We start from the raw sequence: 21,563 nt of genomic DNA on the forward strand, positions 1-21,563 counted from the left end.
CTCGACATATTTGGTCCCAGTCCAATGCACCTGTAATCTGTTTGTACAGTACGTAATACATCTTTACCGCAAAAATAATGTTAATATTCCTTTTTTCATCTCTGTTGTATGGTTTCTGATGCATTCATTCACACAAAGATACAGAAGGCGCTTCCAGCAATGTGGCCCTCTATGGCGACGGAATCCCACCAACCTCTGCTACCCCACACTGACCCCCTGTGACAACTTCACAGTTGCAGAGGGGCTATAGAACTGCCAGTCTGCCACATGGTAGGCTGACTTCATTACTGGCTATGCCTCCCTCCAGTTCCTTGCCCTCACTGAGACCTGGATTACACCAGATAACACTGCTACCCCCACTGCCCTGTCATCCTCCTTAGGAAAAAGCAGAAAGAGGCAAGGTGTGTCCAAACTTTTGACTGGTTACTGTATTCAATTAATTGCATTAATTACTGAGATGTACTTCATATGGATGGCATTTGATGGATTATTTTCAGAAAATTTTGATCACTTTGGTCAATATATTTGGTATATTTGTTTATTTATAATATGAAGGTAATGCATTTGAGTTAAAATATACACAGTATATTCCCCACTGTGTGGCAGTATTACAACACAAGTACGCAAATGTTGGTTGTCATATGAGCGCCTCCCCTTAAAGGCAGATGCTTGTGTACTTGTGACTAAAACAAGAAGAATCCACAGTGGACTGCTGCTGCATGCCACATTCTCTAAAGCATTCTTTTGTTTTATATTCCATTATAAAGAACATATATTTATATATACACTATCAATTACATTTATTTTGGATTGTAGTTATGGACACAGGACTAATATTTTTTCTTATTGTTTTTGTCTACAGCTTTGGTAGGATTTTACCTTTATTATTATTTTTTCATGTATTCATTTTGTTTGATGCCTGCATTTGCTACATATTGTATATGTTTTTTATTTTTTATTTTTTTCAGAATGCAGAGCTGAAGACACAGTGACTCAGTCCACAGGGGGTGTGATTGCTTTTGAAGGAGAATCTGTGACACTTGGCTGTAATTTTAGCACAAGCAGTGTACAGACATATCTCTTCTGGTACATACAGTATCCAAATGGATTTCCTAAGTACATGCTGAGAAGGGATGTATATGGATCAAAAGACACTGCACAAGAGTTTGATGAGAGATTTGATGCTGATCTCAACAAAACCTCCAGCAGTGTACCTTTAACAATACAGAAGGTGCAGCTGTCTGACTCTGCTGTGTATTACTGTGCACTGAGGCCCACAGTGGTGATGAAGTGTTCTTCTCCCTTACAAAAACACAAGGGGACAAAGGGGAACATATTGGAATCTTTGTTTACTCCCATGAAGTACTATAAATTTGTGATCAATATTTTACAGTACTTATTTTGTCCAAATTGTGTTGCTCAGTACAATATGCAGCAGCAAACAGCATGACATAAAAAAAAATGGACACTGGAGATAAAAAAGGAAACATATCACTCACACTTGTAATGTGCAGACACAACTTTTTGTGCAGAGCAAATTTTCAAACTGGGGTAATACAGGAGTCTCCTCCGTGCCCTCTGATGCATTGTGGAACCTTTGCCCAGGTTGGCAGTCTACATGGAAGCTCTTACTGCATTTACCTTTAGCACAAACATTAACAGCAATGGTTTCTGGTGTTTGTCTTTTGACTAAATATACACTCACCGATCACTTTATTAGGTAGACCTACAGTGGTGTGAAAAAGTGTTTGCCCCCTTCCTGATTTCTTATTTTTTTGCATGTTTGTCACACTTAAATGTTTCAGATCAAACAAATTTAAATATTAGTCAAAGACAACACAAGTAAACACAAAATTCAGTTTTTAAATTAAGGTTTTTATTATAAAGGGAGAAAAAAATCCAAACCTACATTGCCCTGTGTGAAAAAGTGATTGCCCTCCCTGTTAAAACATAAATGTGGTTTATCAAACCTGAGTTCAATTTCTCTAGCCACACCCAGGCCTGATTACTGCCACACCTGTTCTCAATCAAGAAATCACTTAAATAGGACCTGCCTGACAAAGTGAAGTAGACCAAATGATCCTCAAAAGCTAGACATCATGCCGAGATCTAAAGAACTTCAGGAACAAATGAGAAAGAAAGTAATTGAGATCTATCAATCTGGCCATTTCTAAAGCTTTGGGACTCCAGCGAACCACAGTGAGAGCCATTACCCACAAATGGCGAAAACATGGAACAGTGGTGAACCTTCCCAGGAGTGGCCGGCCGACCAAAATTACCCCAAGAGCGCAGCGACGACTCATCCAAGAGGTCACAAAGGACCCCACAACAACATCCAAAGAACTGCAGGCCTCACTTGCCTCAATTAAGGTCAGTGTTCATGACTCCACCATAAGAAAGAGACTGGGCAAAAATGGAGTTCCAAGACGAAAACCACTGCTGAGCAAAAAGAACATTAAGGCCCGTGTCAATTTTGCCAGAAAACATCTTGATGTTCCCCAAGACTTTTGGGAAAATACTCTGTGGTCTGACGAGACAAAAGTTGAACTTTTTGGAAGGTGTGTGTCCCATTACATCTGGCGTAAAAGTAACACCGCATTTCAGAAAAAGAACATTATACCAACAGTAAAATATGGTGGTGGTAGTGTGATGGTCTGGGGCTGTTTTGCTGCTTCAGGACCTGGAAGACTTGCTGTGATAAATGGAAAAACATCCTGAAGGAGAATGTCCGGCCATCTGTTCGTGACCTCAAGCTGAAACGAACTTGGGTTCTGCAGCAGGACAATGATCCAAAACACACCAGCAAGTCCACCTCTGAATGGCTGAAGAAAAACAAAATGAAGACTTTGGAGTGGCCTAGTCAAAGTCCTGTCCTGAATCCTATTGAGATGCTGTGGCATGACCTTAAAAAGGCGGTTGTTGTAGGCGGTTGTTGTAATTCCAATGTGGCTGAATTACAACAATTCTGCAAAGATGAGTGGGCCAAAATTCCTCCACAGTGCTGTAAGAGACTCATTGCAAGTAATCGCAAACGCTTGATTGCAGTTGTTGCTGCTAAGGGTGGCCCAACCAGTTATTAGGTTTAGGGGGCAATCACTTTTTCACACAGGGCCATGTAGGTTTGGATTTTTTTTCTCCCTTAATAATAAAAACCTTAATTTAAAAACTGATTTGTGTTTACTTGTGTTGTTTTTGACTAATATTTAAATTTGTTTGATCTGAAACATTTAAGTGTGACAAACATGCAAAAAAAAATAAGAAATCAGGACACTTTCACACCACTGTATATGCCAGCTTGTTAATCCTAATATTTAATCAGTCAATCATGTGGCCGCAACTAAATTCATAAAAGCATGCAGACATGGCCAAGAGGTTCAGCTGTTTTTCAGACCAAATGTCTGAATAGGGAAGAAATCAGACCTAAGTGACTCTGACCGTGGAATGATTGTTGGTGCCAGACAGGGTTGTTTGAGTATCTCAGAAAGGAAAAAATAAGTCTAATAAATACCTAACAAAGTGCTCACTGAGTGTATAAAGATTGAACATTGGCATCTGACTGCCTCATTTTTATTTTTCTTATCACTGGTTTAGTCATATGGGACTTTTACGGGACTGTCACGGTTGAACACATTGGTGGTCCGTCTCCACCCTGTAGCACTGTCCTATAGTGAGTCACAGGTAAATTCTATAGAGCTATTTCTGGAATTTATTTATTTTAATGTACTTGTTTTCAGAATGAATCCATACTATGTTTTGGAAACAAGTACAAATTTGTTCAAAAGAATGCAGAGAATGTGATGTTCCATTGGTTTTCTGTACAGGGGAGGAGCTAAGTAGTAAATGAGTGGGGAAGTTTCTTGCTAAAACTATAGAGAGGGAGTGAGAGTGGAGGACTTACTCTGTTCTTTCTAACAGCTCTCATGATGCTGCACTGCTTATTTCTTCTGTTTTCAACAATGGTGGGTAAGTGACAGACTGCATTCATTTCTCACTTGTGTGGTTACAGTTGGTTTGAATGAATGGCCACAATATGAATAGTTTGCACATGAACATAAAATAACTGAACAAGAAATGAACAGGAATTATTTTGTTTTGCAGGTGACAGTTTTGGACAAGAAGCAATTACACCAGCATCAAGTGAGGAGCATGCATTTGAGGGCAGCAGTGTTAAACTTTCATGCAACTACTCTGGCAGCATACGCGATCTCCAGTGGTATCGGCAGTACTCGGGATCCAAGCCCAAATTCCTCATCCGTATTTTTGTGAGCAGCGGGAGTGAAGAGAAAGATGGCTTTATCGTTAAGCATGAAAAAGCGAAGAGCTTTGTGCATCTGGAGATCTCCTCTGCTAAAGTGACAGACTCTGCACTGTACTACTGTGCCCTGGAGCCCACAGTGACAGAAAACCCATAAGCTCTGTACAAAAACCTGACAACACCTGAGACAAGATAGGAAAAATCTTACTTAGTTTCAAATGATCACACATTTCTTACTGATTCTTTTGTAAATATACTGTACAGTTGTTGTCCAAAGTCTCTCATTCTCATCCCAAAAAACATGACACTACCTAAGACGAGATACAATTCAGAAATACTATTTTGACAACCTTTCTTTTATTGTTTCAAGACATGTATGTTGTATCTATTGTCAATGCTTTTGATACCTCATTTATATCTTATTTGATATGTTTTTAAAGATTTTGAAAACGCTATGGCTAAGTCAGTCTAAGGAATTATAGGAAACCCAAGGTGAGAATAAAATATTGTAACTCCCCAAAGAAAGATATGTTGCGGTCTTCTGGGGTCTTCAGACATTATGTACGGTTAATTCAAGCTAAATTAGTGATGGATTGGATATACTGTATAAGCAATCCAAATGCAGCATGAGTTGATATAGAGTCAGAGTTATGCAAGCCATTTAATCCTGTTTATTGTCTAAATAAACATCTCGCAATGCTGTCCCTTATTGCGAAATATAACCCCTTAATAAGAGGTGTTTTTCAGACCTGGAGTAAGTTGAGGATAGTTTTACATCATCGCCCACTGCCCATTTTGTCTACTCTAGTTGGCCACTGTGATTTTCCTGTTGATAAACTAGTTTTTAGTTTTTTTTAAAGAAAGGTAATTTCTGGAGAAATAGTTTATTCGTAATAGAAATTCTAATGGCTTTGTATCAAAAAGGTCTATACAAGCACACAGATGACACACTGGCTGCTTTAAAATCCACCTGCACTGGGTGACTGCATGAAGATGATGTGACTTGAAAAAAAACTGACATATATAAACAGTACTGTTCAGTTATATATACAGTGCTGCTTAAAAGTCTTTGGCACCTGTATAACATTCTGTACAGATAAGATTCTTTCAAAAATTATTCAGTGAAAGGTCCTATACGTACGAAACATATCACATTACATTTTAGTGATTTGGCAGAATAGTTAAAAACTGAATCAAATCAATATTTTCTGTGACCACCCTTTGGCGTTAAAACTGCATCACTTCTCTGAGATGGCCAACGCTGTCCTGCAGTTCTAAAAGACAATCAGCAGGGAGGTGTTTCCAAGCATGTTGGAGGAGTTGCCACAGTTCTTCTGCAGACTTTGGTAGGCTACTTGCTTCTGATCTCAGACAGCCTTGATCAAGTTTTTATGTATAAAGTAATCAATTGCTTACAGTTATATGTTACTTTTTAAAATGAAATACAAAAATGTCTCTGTAAAATTAAATCTTTTGGAAAATAAATATTTGGAAATCTCAAATGTGTTTTTTTTATACTAACACACCCCAAAAAATAAGCATACAAACAGTGGGAGCAATAATTATTTGATCCCTTGCTGATTTTGTAGGTTTGCCCACTTACAAAGAATGGAACTGTGTAGAATTTTAATCATAGGTACATTGTAACATTGAGAAGTATTTGATCCCCGACCAATCAGCAATAATTCTGGCTCCCACAGACCAGTTAGTTTTCCATTAAGAAGCACTAATCTCAACTCATTACCCAAAACACCTGTGTCAACTCATTACATCGTTATGTAACTGTATAAAAGACACCTGTCCACACAATCAATCAGATTCCAACATTTCCACCATGGCCAAGACAAAGGAGCTGTCTAAGGACATCAGGGACAAAATTGTAGACCTGCACAAGGCTGGGATGGGCTATAAGAAAATAAGCAAGCAGCTTGGTGAGAAGTTAACAACTGTTGGAGCAATTATTAGAAAATGGAAGAAACACAAAGTCACCGCCAATCTCCCTCGGTCTGGGGCTCCATGCAAGATCTCGCCTCGTGGGATATCAATGATCATGAGAAAGGTCAGGGATCAGCCCAGTACTACACAGGAGGAGCTTGTTAATGACCTGAAGGCAGTTGGGACCACAGTCACGAAGAGAACTATCAGTAACACACTGCACCGTGAAGGATTAAAATCCTGCTGCGCGTGCAAGGTTCCTCTGCTGAAGAAGGCACATGTACAGGCCCGTCTGAAGTTTGCCAAAGAACACCTGGATGATCCAGAGGAGGCTTGGGAGTAGGTGATGTGGTCAGATGAGACCAAAATAAAACTATTTGGCATCAACTCGACTCCCTGTGTTTGGAGGAAGAGAAATGCTGAGTACAACCCCAAGAACACCATCCCCACTGTGAAGCATGGAGATGGAAACCTTATGCTTTGGGGGTGTTTCTCAGCTAAGGGGACAGGATGACTTCATCGTATCGAGGGGAGGATGAATGGGGCCATGTACCTGGAAATTTTGGGTTACAACCTCCTTCCCTCAGTGAGAGCACTGAAAATGGGTCGTGGATGGGTCTTCCAACATGACAATGACTCAAAACATGGCCAAGGCAACAAAGGAGTGGCTCAAAAAGAAGCATATTAAGGTCCTGGAGTGGCCTAGCCAGTCTCCGGACCTAAATCCCATCGAAAATCTGTGGAGGGAGCTGAAGCTTTAAGTTGCCAAGCGACAGCCTTGGAACCTTAAGGATTTGGAGAGGATCTGCAAAGAGGAGTGGACCAAAATCCCTCCCAAGATCTGTGCAAACCTGGTGAAAAACTATAACAAACGTCTGACCTCTGTGCTTGCCAACACAGGTTTCTCCACCAAGTATTAAGTCCTATTGTTCTATGGATCAAATACGTATTTAATGTGAAAATATGATATTAAATTTATAAATATTCTGTCTCTCAATGTTAAAATGTACCTATGATTAAAATTCTACACAGTTCCAGTCTTTGTAAGTGGGCAAACCTACAAAATCAGCAAGGGCTCAAATAATTATTGCTCCCACTGTATAAAGTAACAGAACACTTAAAGACAAAAGAAAAAATATCATCAAGGCTTTCTGGGATTACCTGGAGTGCCAGAAGCAAGTGAGAAAGCTAAAGTGTGCAGAAGAGCTGTGGCAATTTCTCCATTAAGTTTTAAAGGCTCAGGATGTTCACAACAAATATTGATTTGATTTAGTTAACTGATTACCAGTGACCATTTAAAACTGCTTTCAAAATCATCTGTTCTTTAAATGATTATACAATTTTGAGTTAACTTTGTATTTTATACACGTTCGTTCAGCTGCACAGTGCACAGGTGTGTTTCTAATCAGCTGCAATCACAGACACCTGCTGGCCACTAGATGTCGCCATTTAGCCATTTTGCAATTCCATAATACAAACTAGAAAAGACATTATAAATAATATTGGTATAGCTTATTTAAATTCATATTTTATCAGTGGAGATTGAGTCACGAGGTGAATAAATACAACATTTCTGATGCCAACAGGGAGGTTCATACATGTTTGCACCTTTCAGTCCCGATTATTCTTGGAGCTATTCATTATTATGGCCATAGGGCTGCCATTTGGAAGCACAAATATACCAATTTTAGGACAGTGAAAAATGTAGAATTCAGGAGTCAAAAATAATCACAAGACAGTGACAAGATGTATAATATGGACATATCGTATTTCTTTAAAATTCAGAAAAATACACACTCAAGAGCGGACTGCTCTAAAATCAAATAATTATGCTAGCATCATTCTGTCAGAGAAGCCCTTGCATCGTACATATGATAGGTGCTACAAAGTTTGACATTCACTGATATTGATGTAGATGACTGCATCACTAAATAATATGCAAACTATAGATGTCTCACTGATGGTGATACAAGACAATTGTCACAAGTTCAACAATTCACTCTGTTTTGCACCTCCCCTTAAAGCCTGATACTGCAGCAGTTGCAGACCCAAAGTGGAAAGACCTGGTAATGAGAGTGCACTGCTAAAGCTTCCAAACTCTACAGTTTGTAGTGCAGCTATGGAAACTGGCCTGAAGATATTTTTGATTTTATGTGCCTGCCACTTTGGTGAGAATTGATTCCTTTCTTTGTGTGTTAATTAATTTAGTACCCTGCTTTCTTCTGCATGTATATTTTCATTATTTTTGTTTCAGAATGTAGAGCTGATGACACAGTGACTCAGTCCACAGGAGATGTGATTGCTTTTGAAGGAGAATCTGTGCTGTGACACTTGGGGACCCTACACCCCTGCCAGACCTCTTCGTTCAGCCTCCACAGGCCACTTGGCACCTCCCCCTCACCGAACCTCCACCTCACGCTCACGACTACTGTCTGTTCTGGCTCCACGGTGGTGGAACGAACTCCCCATTGAGGTTAGAACTGTAGAATCTCTCCCCACCTTCAAGCGCAAACTGAAGACGCACTTCAAGCAGCACCTCTCCCCATCCTTCCCTACCTCCCTGTGAACCTTAATTGTTGTCTTTGTGATTTATGTAGTGTTTCGGTATTTTTAGTTGGCTAGGTAAGCAGTATTTGGATAGTTAAGTTTGGTCACTTTTGCTTTGTTGTTTGTTTATTTGTTGATAAAAAAAAAAAATTAAAAAAATTAAAAATAGGCCCTGGTCCTTATCTTTGTTGTACGGGTAGCAGTTGAAATTGTACTTCCCTCTAGGGTCTTTCAGCGCACTTAGCCCTGGTTATGGGTATGCACTTTGTTGTACGTCGCTCTGGATAAGAGCGTCTGCCAAATGCCAATAATGTAATGTAATGTAATGTAAATACAGCACAAGCTATACATCTCCATATTTCTTTTGGTACATACAATATCCAAATAGATTTCCTAAGCACATGCTGAGCCGGGATGTATATACACCTGGAGAAACTGCACCAGGGTTTGAGAGATTTGATGCTGATCTCAACAAAACATCAAGCAGCATACCTTTAACAATACAGAAGGTGCAGCTGTCTGACTCTGCTGTGTATTACTGTGCATTGAGACCCACAGTGGTGAGGATGTATTCACCTCCTTTCCAAAAACAAGTACAAAGGGGAACATATTGGAATCTTTGTTTCCTTGCATGAAGTATCATAGATTTGTGATCAATATTTTATTGTACTTATTTTAAGTATAAAGGGGAAGATACAGGAATCTAAATTGTTGTAAGAACCCAATAACTGTTTGCTGGTCCCATTGGGACCGGGAAAGAATCGTGTTTTTGTTTTTTCAATTATCCAGTGACTGACTTACCTTGTGAAAATGCAAACATACAAAGATACAAAGGTGCAGACATACGGAAATGCAATGCTCTTAAATCCACAGAACACATTTTCTACCATTCATTCATTCATTATCGTAACCTGCTTATCCTGAAAAGGGTCACTGGAGCCTTTCCCAGCACACATTGGGCGAAAGGCAGGAATACACCCTGGACAGGTTGCCAGTCCATCGCAGGGCACACACACCATTCACTCACACACTCACACACTCATACCTACGGGCAATTTAGACTCTCCAATCAGCCTAACCTGCATGTCTTTGGACTGTGGGAGGAAACCAGAGTACCCGGAGGAAACCCACGCCAACACGGGCAGAACATGTAAACTCCGCACAGAGAGGCCCTGGCCGACGGGGATTCAAACCCAGGACCTCCTTGCTGTGAGGCGGCAGTGCTAACCACTGCACCATCCGTGCGACCCATTTTCTACCAATCTGTTTTTTTATCACTGATACAATATATATTCTTTATTATTTATAAATAAAATTTGAGAGGGTCCAGTAACACTTCTGTGCTGACAGACATGGGTGAAGCCATACAGATTATACCACACATACTCCCCCTTAGGTGTGATTAGGGTTGCAAATGGAGGGTCTGTTGCAGGTGACTTTCGGAAATATTCACATAAGAATTCACTCACAGATTGAGGAGGATTGTCCAAATTCTCTAGAGTATATGAACCCCGCTGTGTAATATTAATTCACCAATAATTAACCTAGTTGAGAAAAACTTTCTTTTCATCAAAATAATGAAGTTATTCCTAATACATAGGCCTATCTAATTTCAAGAAAAACTCAAATAGATCAGGCTTGCACAGGCCCTTGTGTGTCTGAAGTGGATGCAGGGGCAAAGAAGGAGCAGGGTTTCATTAAGACCAGCCCCCCTGGCCGGTCGCAAAACACAGAACAGGAACAGGAAAACAAGATATTTATTAAAAATAGATTAATTTAGTAACAACAAACAAAACAAGCAATCTGGACAGTGTGGAACATCGATGGTAGCTGTTCTCCTGAGTTCCCCCCTCAGAGGTCTTCATATAGGGTTCCCCACAGGTGCCACGAATCCTGCAATCAAAGTTAAAAATACACAGCACACCAGACTAATGCTACTAGGGGCAGCAGGGAGAGAACTGGGGACATAACAGGTTATTTGTGAATTGTCTGGACTGTAATCAGGACACCAATGAAACAATTTCCTTTTGTGTCTACTGGTGAAGGTGTAACATGCTAAATGCTGAATGAGTGGGAGGAGTTTCCTTTGAAAAATATACAGGGGCTGGCATAGTAGCAGACTTATTCTACCATTATTGTGTTTAGTTGGTGTTTCTTTACAATAGCAGTCATGTTGCTGCACTGTTTATTATTTCTGTTTTCAACAGTGCTGGGTAAGTGAAAGGCTGAATTTTATTCTCATTGAATTCCATAAAGTACGCTTTGAAAGGTTAAATAAAAAAGTTTTGAATATGCAATATAACTGCTGCAAAAATAATGTATAGTATGTGTAAATATAAATGAAAGTTTCTGTTTTGTTCTCCAGACGTCAGTTCTGAAGATGCAATTGTGCCATTGGCAAGCGCAGTACGTGCTTTGGAGGGCAGCAATGTAACACTGTCATGCACCTACACTGGTTCTGCAGACAGTCTGCACTGGTATCAACAACACCCCAGATCTAAACCTGAATTTCTCATCCTTATATTGGAATCCAGTGGGTATATTAAAAAAGCTGATCCTCCTTATCCCCGGCTGTCAACTAAACTCAATAAAACAACCAAAGAAGTGCATCTGGAGATCTCGTCTGCTGAAGTGACAGACTCTGCACTGTACTACTGTGCCCTGGAGCCCACAGTGACAGGAAACTCATAAACTCTGTGCAAAAACCTGGCAGCACCTGAGACAAATCGTAATGTAAAATGTACAGTAGAGTGCTGAAGTCTTAGGCACACCCCCCCCCCCAAAAAAAAAAAGAAATATATATATATATATAAATAAATAAATTAAATAAATACAACATTTTTATTTTATTTTATTTCATTAAATAAAATATATGAACTCTCCTATCATGTTTGGGGACCCCAATCCATGATGGAAATCTCTTAAAAACTAATTAACCTAATAAATTCTGTAAGCCAGTCATAAGTAACATTTGGTCTCATGCGCTGGTCAGCTTGCTGACGTCCCCCTCCTGGAGCATACATTGTTAGCCCCCACTGTTGGCACACATGTCTGTGGGGGAGAGCTAGAGAAGGATTCTTAGAGGCACCTTCCTTTCTCACATTCCAGAACAGGAATATTGGAGATGGTATAAAGATGTTTCATGATAATCCCAGGTCAGAATATAGTGATGTTTGGTGTTATTCTGATTGGTTCAGTGTGACTGGTGTAATGGTCTAGTTTTTGTAACAGTCTACCTTTGATAGCATAACCATTCAGGAGCCGAGGGGAAACTGGGCAAAAGTTGTCTCTGTAGAAGCCATGTGTTTTAGCCCCCTGCCTGGTGGGCCTGGCTGTAAATTATAGATGGGTGACTCACTTTTACGGTCAAGAACTAAGGCCTGGATTTCGGAGATAAGGAGAAGAAACCAAACAGTCTGGAATGTCTCCTTTCCTTTCATTCACCCAAATCAGGTTTATCCAAAAGGTATATTACCATGAGAGGCACAAAGACATATTTACAGCATAATGCAGTTATCATGAAGACTCCCAACTACAGCATTCATAGATATGATGGGGCGGCCTGTAGCATGGTGGTTAAGGTCAGGAAGGGCTGCCATGTGTGAGGGGCCTGAGAGCTGGGGTTCCAATGTTGTTTAGACTACCTGTTGGGGAGTTAAGATGTATGAGTGGTCCAAGGCTAGTTGGGTCATGGGAAAAGAATCCTCCTGAACATTGGTGAACTCCCTGTGACCCCATACCTGGTCACTTCCAAGGGGGAAGACTCCGGACAATGCCACAGTGCCCTCATTTGGGCACTGCTGTCATTACACCGGTGACTGCTCTCTTAGATTAAATATTCAAAACTGCTATTAAGATAGTAAATAGACCCGGTAACACCTTGAAAACATTGCCCATGTGATCCTTGTATTATTGCATTAAGTCTTATGTAATGGTAACAGGAATTGCATGTAAAATGGATAATCAGGAGGGAAGTTTCATGATAACTGCAACATAATAAAACATAAGGGTAATCTGTTTGGTATGGATGTGATCTGATAATATCAAGGAATCGGATGAGATACATTTCATACCAAATGGAATTTAGTAAACTATAGTTTCAGTATCCCAAGGGAAAACCTACACATCCTCTCCTGGTAATCATCTCATTTTCCCTACTCAACAACCCCCAACGGTGGGGGTCTAAATTCCAGATTTGACCACCCCTCCAGGTTGATTTATGGCACTGCCGCCTGGTTCCAAACGTATGATTTGGCATAAAAGCAAGGGAGACAGACCAATCTGGGAAGATCGTATTCGACTTCCCACACAACATGTCTTGGGTATGTATGTATGTATGTATGTATGTATGTATGTATGTGTAGCAGTGGAAGATCGTATTCGACTTCCCACGCAGTATATTGTACGTGTATGTAAGTATCAGGAAGATCGTATTCGACTTTCCATACGGCATATTCTATACTCTGTGTTTGTGTGTAGTCCAAGCAGGCTAGGTATGATTATTTACTCTATCTCTATTCTTAATTTGTATATTTTATACTTGATTGTGATATTCTAAAGCTAATAACCTACCTGTCTGCGAATAAACTATTTTGTTTGGAACTTGCGTGATCTCCATGACTCTAATTCATCTTGTACCTTTTCAGCCTAAGTTACAACTGAAATACTCAGGGGGAAATGGTGGCCAAAGACCGACCGATCGGCGGGGCGGTACACCTGTGGTAGTTCTAAGCTGTGCGGCCAGCAATTTCTGTCCCTTAAGGGTCGGGGGACGCACGGCTCTTGTAATCTGGTGCGAAGGGAACCCATGGGCGTTACGGCTGGTTCCTGCCAAATTAGCTCTAAGGAGCCCAGTTAATGCGACGCCGACCTGGGCTCGCAACTATCATGGCAGGTTTGCATGTATTGTGTTGACTGGACCCTCAGCCTCTGAGTTCTCCACTGAACTGAGATTTCAGCAGTAATGCTAATCCCGGGAGCATCTATTGAGTAATGGTGGCGCAGGTACAAGTCGAATGTAATCACTCCCGAGGTCCGCGTAAGTTGCAAACCCAAATTGCTAAATTATATTTTAAATGCAGTCAGATAAACGAGTAAAACTATAGTAACCGCTAAGCGTACAATACGGCCCCGTTTGAGAACGGAGAATATTAAGAATTGTACTGATCCGTTTCTGGCCAGCTATAAGCGGGATATGGGGCAGGTCAATCCATATCCGACCCATGGCAACGGACCCAGTATATTCTTAAACATAATTGTGCTCTGTTCTTGTACGGAGGATAATAATTAACCCAACTAATGTTCTCCCAGCAACGCCAGAAGGACAAGCACGCAAAACCCCCTTCGGCCCCCGCTAAATTCCGTCATTGGGTTAGCTGTGGGGTTTTACAATTCTGTAAGATTTTTAATGTGGGCTTATTTTGACCCATCTATTTTTATTTTTATCTCAGATTTCCTTATGAATGATTCTGGAGACAGGTGCCTAACTTTCACTTTTCACTGTACCCCAGGCTCTAAAATGAGATGTTTTTTAATATGGGTAAAAGGCTAGTCATTTGAGAGACAATAAGAAGGTGACATACAATGTATAAGAAATTCTGCTATTGTTTGTAGGACAACCTGAAAATAACATATTCTGAGTCTCTGATGAGGTTCATCAGGTAGTCATGGCATGCAAAAGATATGCAACCAAATATAAAACATGATTATTTTATTTAACATGATGTTAATTTGTCTCAAACATTCAAATGGTGGACTAAATATAAGAAGTATTTATACATGGTGAAACCAAAACGTATAAAAAAATACTCTTTAATAAAAGCCTGTGTGAGTTTGCACTCACATGTTACAATAAAAGGAACCTTGCCACAAAAGCAATGGTATAGCTAAAGATAGTTTATATACAAAGACAGATTTGTGAGCTTTAACGCTTTCAAATGGTATATCCTGTGACGGTATAGAAAATTTCACTGTGGAAAAAAATGAATTTATGCATATAAATGAAGTGAATTAGAGTTTTTTGTCAGCATCCAAAGCACAAGCCACAGGTATGCTTTCAGTCAATCACTGTTACTGGAGCGCACCAGCTGAAATAACACTTCTTTACATAGATGAAGTGCACTGTAGTGTCTACAGTTACCCACAAGATGTTGCCATTTATCTTTATAGAGTTTCCTTCAATTATTCTCCTTCTTCTGAAGAATTCGGGATCAAAGAATATGAAATTAGAATACATCACATTACATTACCTGTCATTTGGCTGACGCTTTTATCCAAAGCAACTTACAGTTGATTAGCTTACTTTGCTTATAGCAGTCCATCGTTATCAATGATGAGTTCATATCTCCCAGGGGTATAGGGGTTTTCAGCACTGGGTACAACCTTGTGTGGCTGTGTAGACCTATTCACGATCCAGAGACTTTCTCACATGTGGGTCAGGCGTGTGGCGCATCAATTGTACAGCACTTTGGATAAAGGCGCTATAAAAATGCCAACCATTTACCATTACCTGCTTTCAATGCATTGGGATTCACTGAAGCCAATAATAATAATTCCCTCACATTTTTACACAAATGCGGACGTCAATACAAAATTCCCTTTATGTGTGAATAGAGAGTCTCATGCTCAGTAATGTACCTTGCCCAGAGAAGCTAAATTGATGAGTGGGAGGAGTTTCTTGTTAAAACTGCAGAGGGAGTCAGAGTGGAGGACTTACTCTGTTCTAGCTGTGCTTAAAGTCAGTGTTTATTTCTATCAGCAATCATGATGCTGCTCTGTTTATCCCTTCTGTTCTCAATGGTGGGTAAGTTTAAAAGCCTGATTTTGCTTTAATTATATTGTATTGAAACAATTGACAATAAATCTTGAGTGCAAATACCAATCTGGGTACTGTTTTCAGGTGACAGTTTTGAAGATGTGATTACATCTGCAGATAAGGAATTCCATCTCATGGAAGGTGGCAATGTTACACTTTCATGCAACTACACTGGTAGTGCTCGAAGTCTACACTGGTATCGGCAATACCCTGGATCAAAGCCTGAATTCCTCATCCTCATGTCTATAAGCGGAAAAAAGACAATCAAGCAGTTCACTGTGATACTTGATGAAAGTAAAAACAGTGTGCAACTGGAGATCTCCTCTGCTGAAGTGACAGACTCTGCACTGTACTACTGTGCCCTGCAGCCCACAGTGACAGGAAACACATAAACTCTGTGCAAAAACCCTGCAGCACCTGAGACAAATAGAAATGCTAAATGTACAGTAGAGTGCAGAAGTTTTAGGCACCCTACATTTTTTAAATATAAATTTGGTCTTAGATCTTTTTCTACATTCTTGTGTCAATAGAAGCAAACTGGTATTACTTTGATTTGCTTTTTGCAAGCCACACACTCCTATGTAGTTTCTCATGGATAGTAAAGTTTTTACAGAATTCATACAGTAAATTGGATACATGAAACAAGACAAGGGCTGCACAAAACTCTACCTTGAACATACAGTATATCATGAAAATGCAATGTAGGGTCGTCGCACGGGCCGCCAAATAATGTAGGGATTTTACTCTCTACGAAACCGGGACGCCAATTAATGTTATGTAGCAGTATAACTGCAAAAAGTAATCAGTCTCATAAAATTACGGTTATCAGAAATATCTAAACACAAATTTAGTATTTTAATTAATAATTAAAATAAGCAATATTAATGATTAAACATATCGAAAACCTGAAGGTTGGAAGTTCTTCGAAAGATTGCTTTAACTCGGCTCTCATGTCTATGTGACGCCAAAACAGACACTGGGATTAATAAAATATATTTATTTATTCAACGTACAAACACAGAACAGATAAACTAACGGGAAGTTAGTAGGGTAAGTTAGTAGGGTGTGTGTGTGCGTGTCCCTTGAACAAAGGAAAGTAAAAGTGGGTGTGTTAGTTATTGTTAGCTGTGAGAAGACTACTTGCGTAGTTTTTACATTACATTACATTATTGGCATTTGGCAGACGCTCTTATCCAGAGCGACGTACAGTTGATTAGACTAAGCCGGAGACAATCCTCCCCTGGAGCAATGCAGGGTTAAGGGCCTTGCTCAAAGGCCCAACGGCTGTGCAGATCTTATTGTGGCTACACTGGGATTAGAACCACCGACCTTGTGTGTCCCAGTCATTTACCTTAACCACTACGCTACAGGCCGCCCCTATATAGTTTACTCTATATATGCACAAAAGACAGCGAATCAATTCACGTACATATAAATTTATAGCTAACAAAATACATTCCAATGATAAGACGGCAAATATGGAAATACAGATTCACGAAAACAGTTAAGACTAAACTAAACACTGGCTATGCCTGAATGTTTGTTGTCTTATTGAGTCCATACGTATAGGATCCAAAAGACGTTCTGTCCTTATAGGAGCCGCGATGGTGCTGTGAATGATGTCCTGGAGAGGTGCGCAAAGCTGGGGTGTTCCCGTCTTAGCCGCTTGTCATCTGGTCCGCTCGGTTGCTGGAAGGATGTTTGCTGGTCCTTTTTCCGGGTGGAAAAGTTTGTTGCTGTTGTTCGTTGGTGAGCTTTGCAGGGGTAAACTGATGTAGCGTTCCGCGTACACCAGTTTCCACTCGCTATAGGCCATAAAGTTACCGCAAGGTAACTGGGTGTGTCCGTAGGCCTGGAGGTGCGCTGTGCAGCATTCAGCCAGCATTTTGTATACCAAACTTTCTGCAATGGTTCTCTGCAGTCCTTTGTTTCCAGAGGCACTCGTCGGGGTTCCTCCCTTCTGTTTGTTCTGTCTGTGGAGACACTGTGTCAGGTTTGGGGGACAGAGAAACCAAGTGCAGACTCAGTTGTGATGAGAAAAAAATGGCAGGTTTAATTAAATAGACAGATGGGGCAGACAGAGTGTAATCCAATGCTAAATGAGTGGGAGGAGTTTCCTTTGAAAAATATACAGGGGCTGTCATAGTGGTAGATTGGTTATTCTCCCATTGCTGTGCTTAGTTGGTGTTTCTTTACAATAGCAGTCATGTTGCTGCACTGTTTATTACTTCTGTTTTCAACAGTGGTGGGTAAGTGAAAGGCTGAATTTTATTCTCATTGAATTCCATCAAGTACTCTTTGAAAAGTTCAATATAAAATTTTTGAATATGCAATATAACTGCTGCAAAAATAATGTGTAGTATGTGTAAATATGAATGAAAGTTTATCTTTTGTTCAACAGACGTCAGTTCTGAAGATGCAATTGTGCCATTGGCAAGTGCAGTGCATGATTTGGAGGGCAGCAATATAACATTGGCATGCACCTACACTGGTTCTGCATACAGTCTGCACTGGTATCAGCAACACCCCAGATCTAAACCTGAATTTCTCATCCTTATACTGGAATCCAATCAGCATATTGTAAGAGCTGATCCTCCTTATCCCCGGCTGTCAACTAAACTCAACAAAACAACCAAAGAAGTGCATCTGGAGATCTCCTCTGCTAAAGTGACAGACTCTGCACTGTACTACTGTGCCCTGCAGCCCACAGTGACAGGAAACCCATAAACTCTGTGCAAAAACCCAGCAGCGCCTGAGACAAATAGTCATGCAAAATGTGCAGTCATGCTGAAGTCTTAAATAAATAAATAAATAAATAAATAAATAAATAAAATAAGTACAACATTTTTATTTTATTTTATTTCATTAAATAAAATATATTAACACTCCTATCATGTTTGGAGACCCCATTCCATGATGGAAATCTCTTAAAAACCAGTTAACCTAATAAATTCTGTATGAATTTTTAAACGTTATAATTTGATGGGATTAAACAATTTATATGCAGGCCTGTACCAACTTTGCGTGTGGGCTTATTTTGACCCATCTATTTTTATTTTTATCTCAGATTTCCTTATGAATAATTCTAGAGACAGGTGCCTAACTTTCACTTTTCACTGTACCTCAGGCTCTAAAATGAGATGTTTTTTAATATGGGTAAAAGGCTAGTCATTTGGGAGACAATAAGAAGGCAACACACAATGTATAAGAAATTCTGCTATTGCTTGTAGGACAACCTGAAAATAACATATTCTGAGTCTCTGATGAGGTTCATCAGGTAGTCATGGCATGCAAAAGATATGCAACCAAATATAGAACATGATTATTTTATTTAACATGATGTTAATTTGTCTCAAACATTCAAATGGTGGACTAAATATAAGAAGTATTTATACATGGTGAAACCAAAACGTAAAAAATACTCTTTAATAAAAGCCTGTGTGAGTTTGCACTCGCATGTTACAATATAAGGAACCACAAAAGCAATGGTATAGCTAAAGATAGTTTATATACAAAGACAGATTTGTGAGTTTTAACGCTTTCAAATGGTATATCCTGTGACGGTATTGAAAATTTCACTGTGGAAAAAAATGAATTCATGCATATAAATTAAGTGAATTAGAGTTTTTTGTCAGCATCCAAAGCACAAGCCACAGGTATGCTTTCAGTCAATCACTGTTACTGGAGCGCACAAACTGAAATAACACTTCTTTACATAGATGAAGTGCACTGTAGTGTCTACAGTTACCCACAAGATGTTGCCATTTATCTTTATAGAGTTTCCTTCAATTATTCTCCTTCTTCTGAAGAATTTGGGATCAAAGAATATGAAATTAGAATACATCACATTACATTACATGTCATTTGGCTGATGCTTTTATCCAAAGCAACTTACAGTTGATTAGCTTACTTTGCTTATAGCAGTCCATCGTTATCAATGATGAGTTCATATCTCCCAGGGTTATAGGGGTTTTCAGCACTGGGTACAACCTTGTGTGGCTGTGTAGACCTATTCACGATCCAGACACTTTCTCACATGTGGGTCAGGCGTGTGCCGTATCTGGCTGTTCAGTAGTTGCGATGGCATGTCGTTGTCTGCGCTTCTCTGTACGTCTCAGGGATATATTTTGCTCCAGATGAGAGATGCCTGAGAGGCAGGATGAGCGACAGGTGTTTCGGTCTGCTGCCATCCTTTCCAGGGCTGATGGTGGCGTATTGCACCTCTTCATGTGGTCCTTTTTGCTGGCCACCGGCAGACCTCCGGCTAGATTTTAATTGGCTGTAGAGGGTCAGCCGTGGCCGGCGAGATGCAGGCATGTGGATCACATGACCTAGCCAGCGGAGCTTTCCGCATCCCAAAATCACCTCTATGCTGGGTAAGTTTGTACGTTCATACATCCCAGCAAAGGGGATGCGTTGCTCCCATGTAATGCCCAGCATCCTTCGCAGACAGTGGATGTAAAAAGTCTCTAGGGATCTGATGTGCCATCTGTATGGTGTCATATATGATGGATACACATACTGCTTGGTAAACTGCTGCCTTGGTTGTCACTTTTAGCTTTTTATTCATAAAAAACCCTTGATTGTAGGCAACCACACGCAGCAGAGGCAAGGCTGATGCGGGTTTTGATGTCTTCATCGATGTTGCAACCGTCTGAGAGGATACTGTCAACGTACTTAAAATGTGGCACGATTTCCAGGTGGGTATTGTCAATGTGGAAGACAGGTGTGATGATCTGGGAAGAGCTTTGTTAATTGATTATTTTTTGGCAATTCCCACATTGAGGGCATGCTGGAGGGAGTGGGCGATCAGCATGCAGACATCGGCATGTCTTGTCACCTTTCCTTTTGTAGACTATAATTATAGTGCCATCTTTCCAGTCTTGTGGGACAGTCTCTGTTGTCCAGATAGCACAGATAAGTTTGTGCAGCCGGCAAGTGAGGAGGTAAACTGTCTTTCAGCAGGGATGAAGACCTTTGATTGCCTTGCAGACTTCATAAAATGTAGGCATTTCAGAGGCTCATCCATGTACCACAGTGTGGTGCCTTAACCGAATGAGTCATCCAGCAGCCAGATTTTAAATCATCTGTGATGTTAGGCATTATAGTTTCTGGTACAAAAACATCCATAAAACGGAATTTCCTGTCGACATGAATCACAAAATGGCTTTTTTTCGTCTGAACTAATATGGACTTTGTAAATAAAAAGACAAAATTTCAGGACAGTGATAAAGTAAAAAAAACAATCATTTTAGAAGTCAATGGTCAAGATAAGTTCCAAGAGAGTGACAAAATACATTTCAAAAATGCACTGCATAAATTGGATAAATCTTGTGAAAATGATTACACATCACAATCAAGATTAGTTACAGTATGTAATAATACATGGCAGTAATACTTATCTTTTGGAAAAGCACAATCCAAAGTGTATAGTTTCAATATTTTTGCTTCTTTTAAATTCCCCTTAAGGCACATTTTGCCCCTCCCACACACCCTCACAGAAATAAACAACAGACATACGACACCCAACCACAGGTTCCATCTCTGTTGATAACCTGAATGTTCACCTATTAAGGGGAACTTTGACTCAAAAGTTTCCAATGGTGAAACATATTTCAAAATTAACTCCAGAAGACACTGGGGTTTATTACTGTGCACTGAGCCCCATAGTGATATTTTAATGAGAACACTCATACAAAAACCGACTTTGCTGCAAAAAAGACCTAATAAGCTTCTACAGAGTTCTGCAAAAACCTCAACAGGAAATACCCGACTCTGGCTCCATTCCAATGCAAATGCAGCATGTTTGGGCTGAAAATAATATAATGTATTTTGCGATCTGAAATGAATCATGATATTTTTTTCCTCTCTTTGAAATGTCAGCACTTACATGCTCAACTGTCAGAAATGGCATGAATCCCCTTTAATTGAATAGTCATTGTATCATTAAGGGAAATATTTTATTCAATCAATAACGGGTTCACATTCTACCTGCTTTCAATGTATTGGGAT

At 39.9% G+C, this 21,563-nt stretch overlaps 1 protein-coding gene across 1 annotated transcript in view; it reads right to left on the minus strand.

The window, feature by feature from the left end:
• LOC133128891 (uncharacterized) overlaps nt 1-19,480 on the minus strand; it is a 39,581-nt gene extending 20,101 nt beyond the window's left edge. The window contains exon 1 of the mRNA XM_061242695.1: nt 19,462-19,480. Coding sequence (XP_061098679.1) covers nt 19,462-19,480 — 19 coding nt within the window. The remainder of the gene's footprint in view (nt 1-19,461) is intronic.
• Between the last annotated feature and the right edge of the window lie 2,083 nt (nt 19,481-21,563).

This window comes from Conger conger, chromosome 5, assembly GCF_963514075.1.
Source record: "Conger conger chromosome 5, fConCon1.1, whole genome shotgun sequence".
NCBI lineage: Eukaryota > Metazoa > Chordata > Actinopteri > Anguilliformes > Congridae > Conger > Conger conger.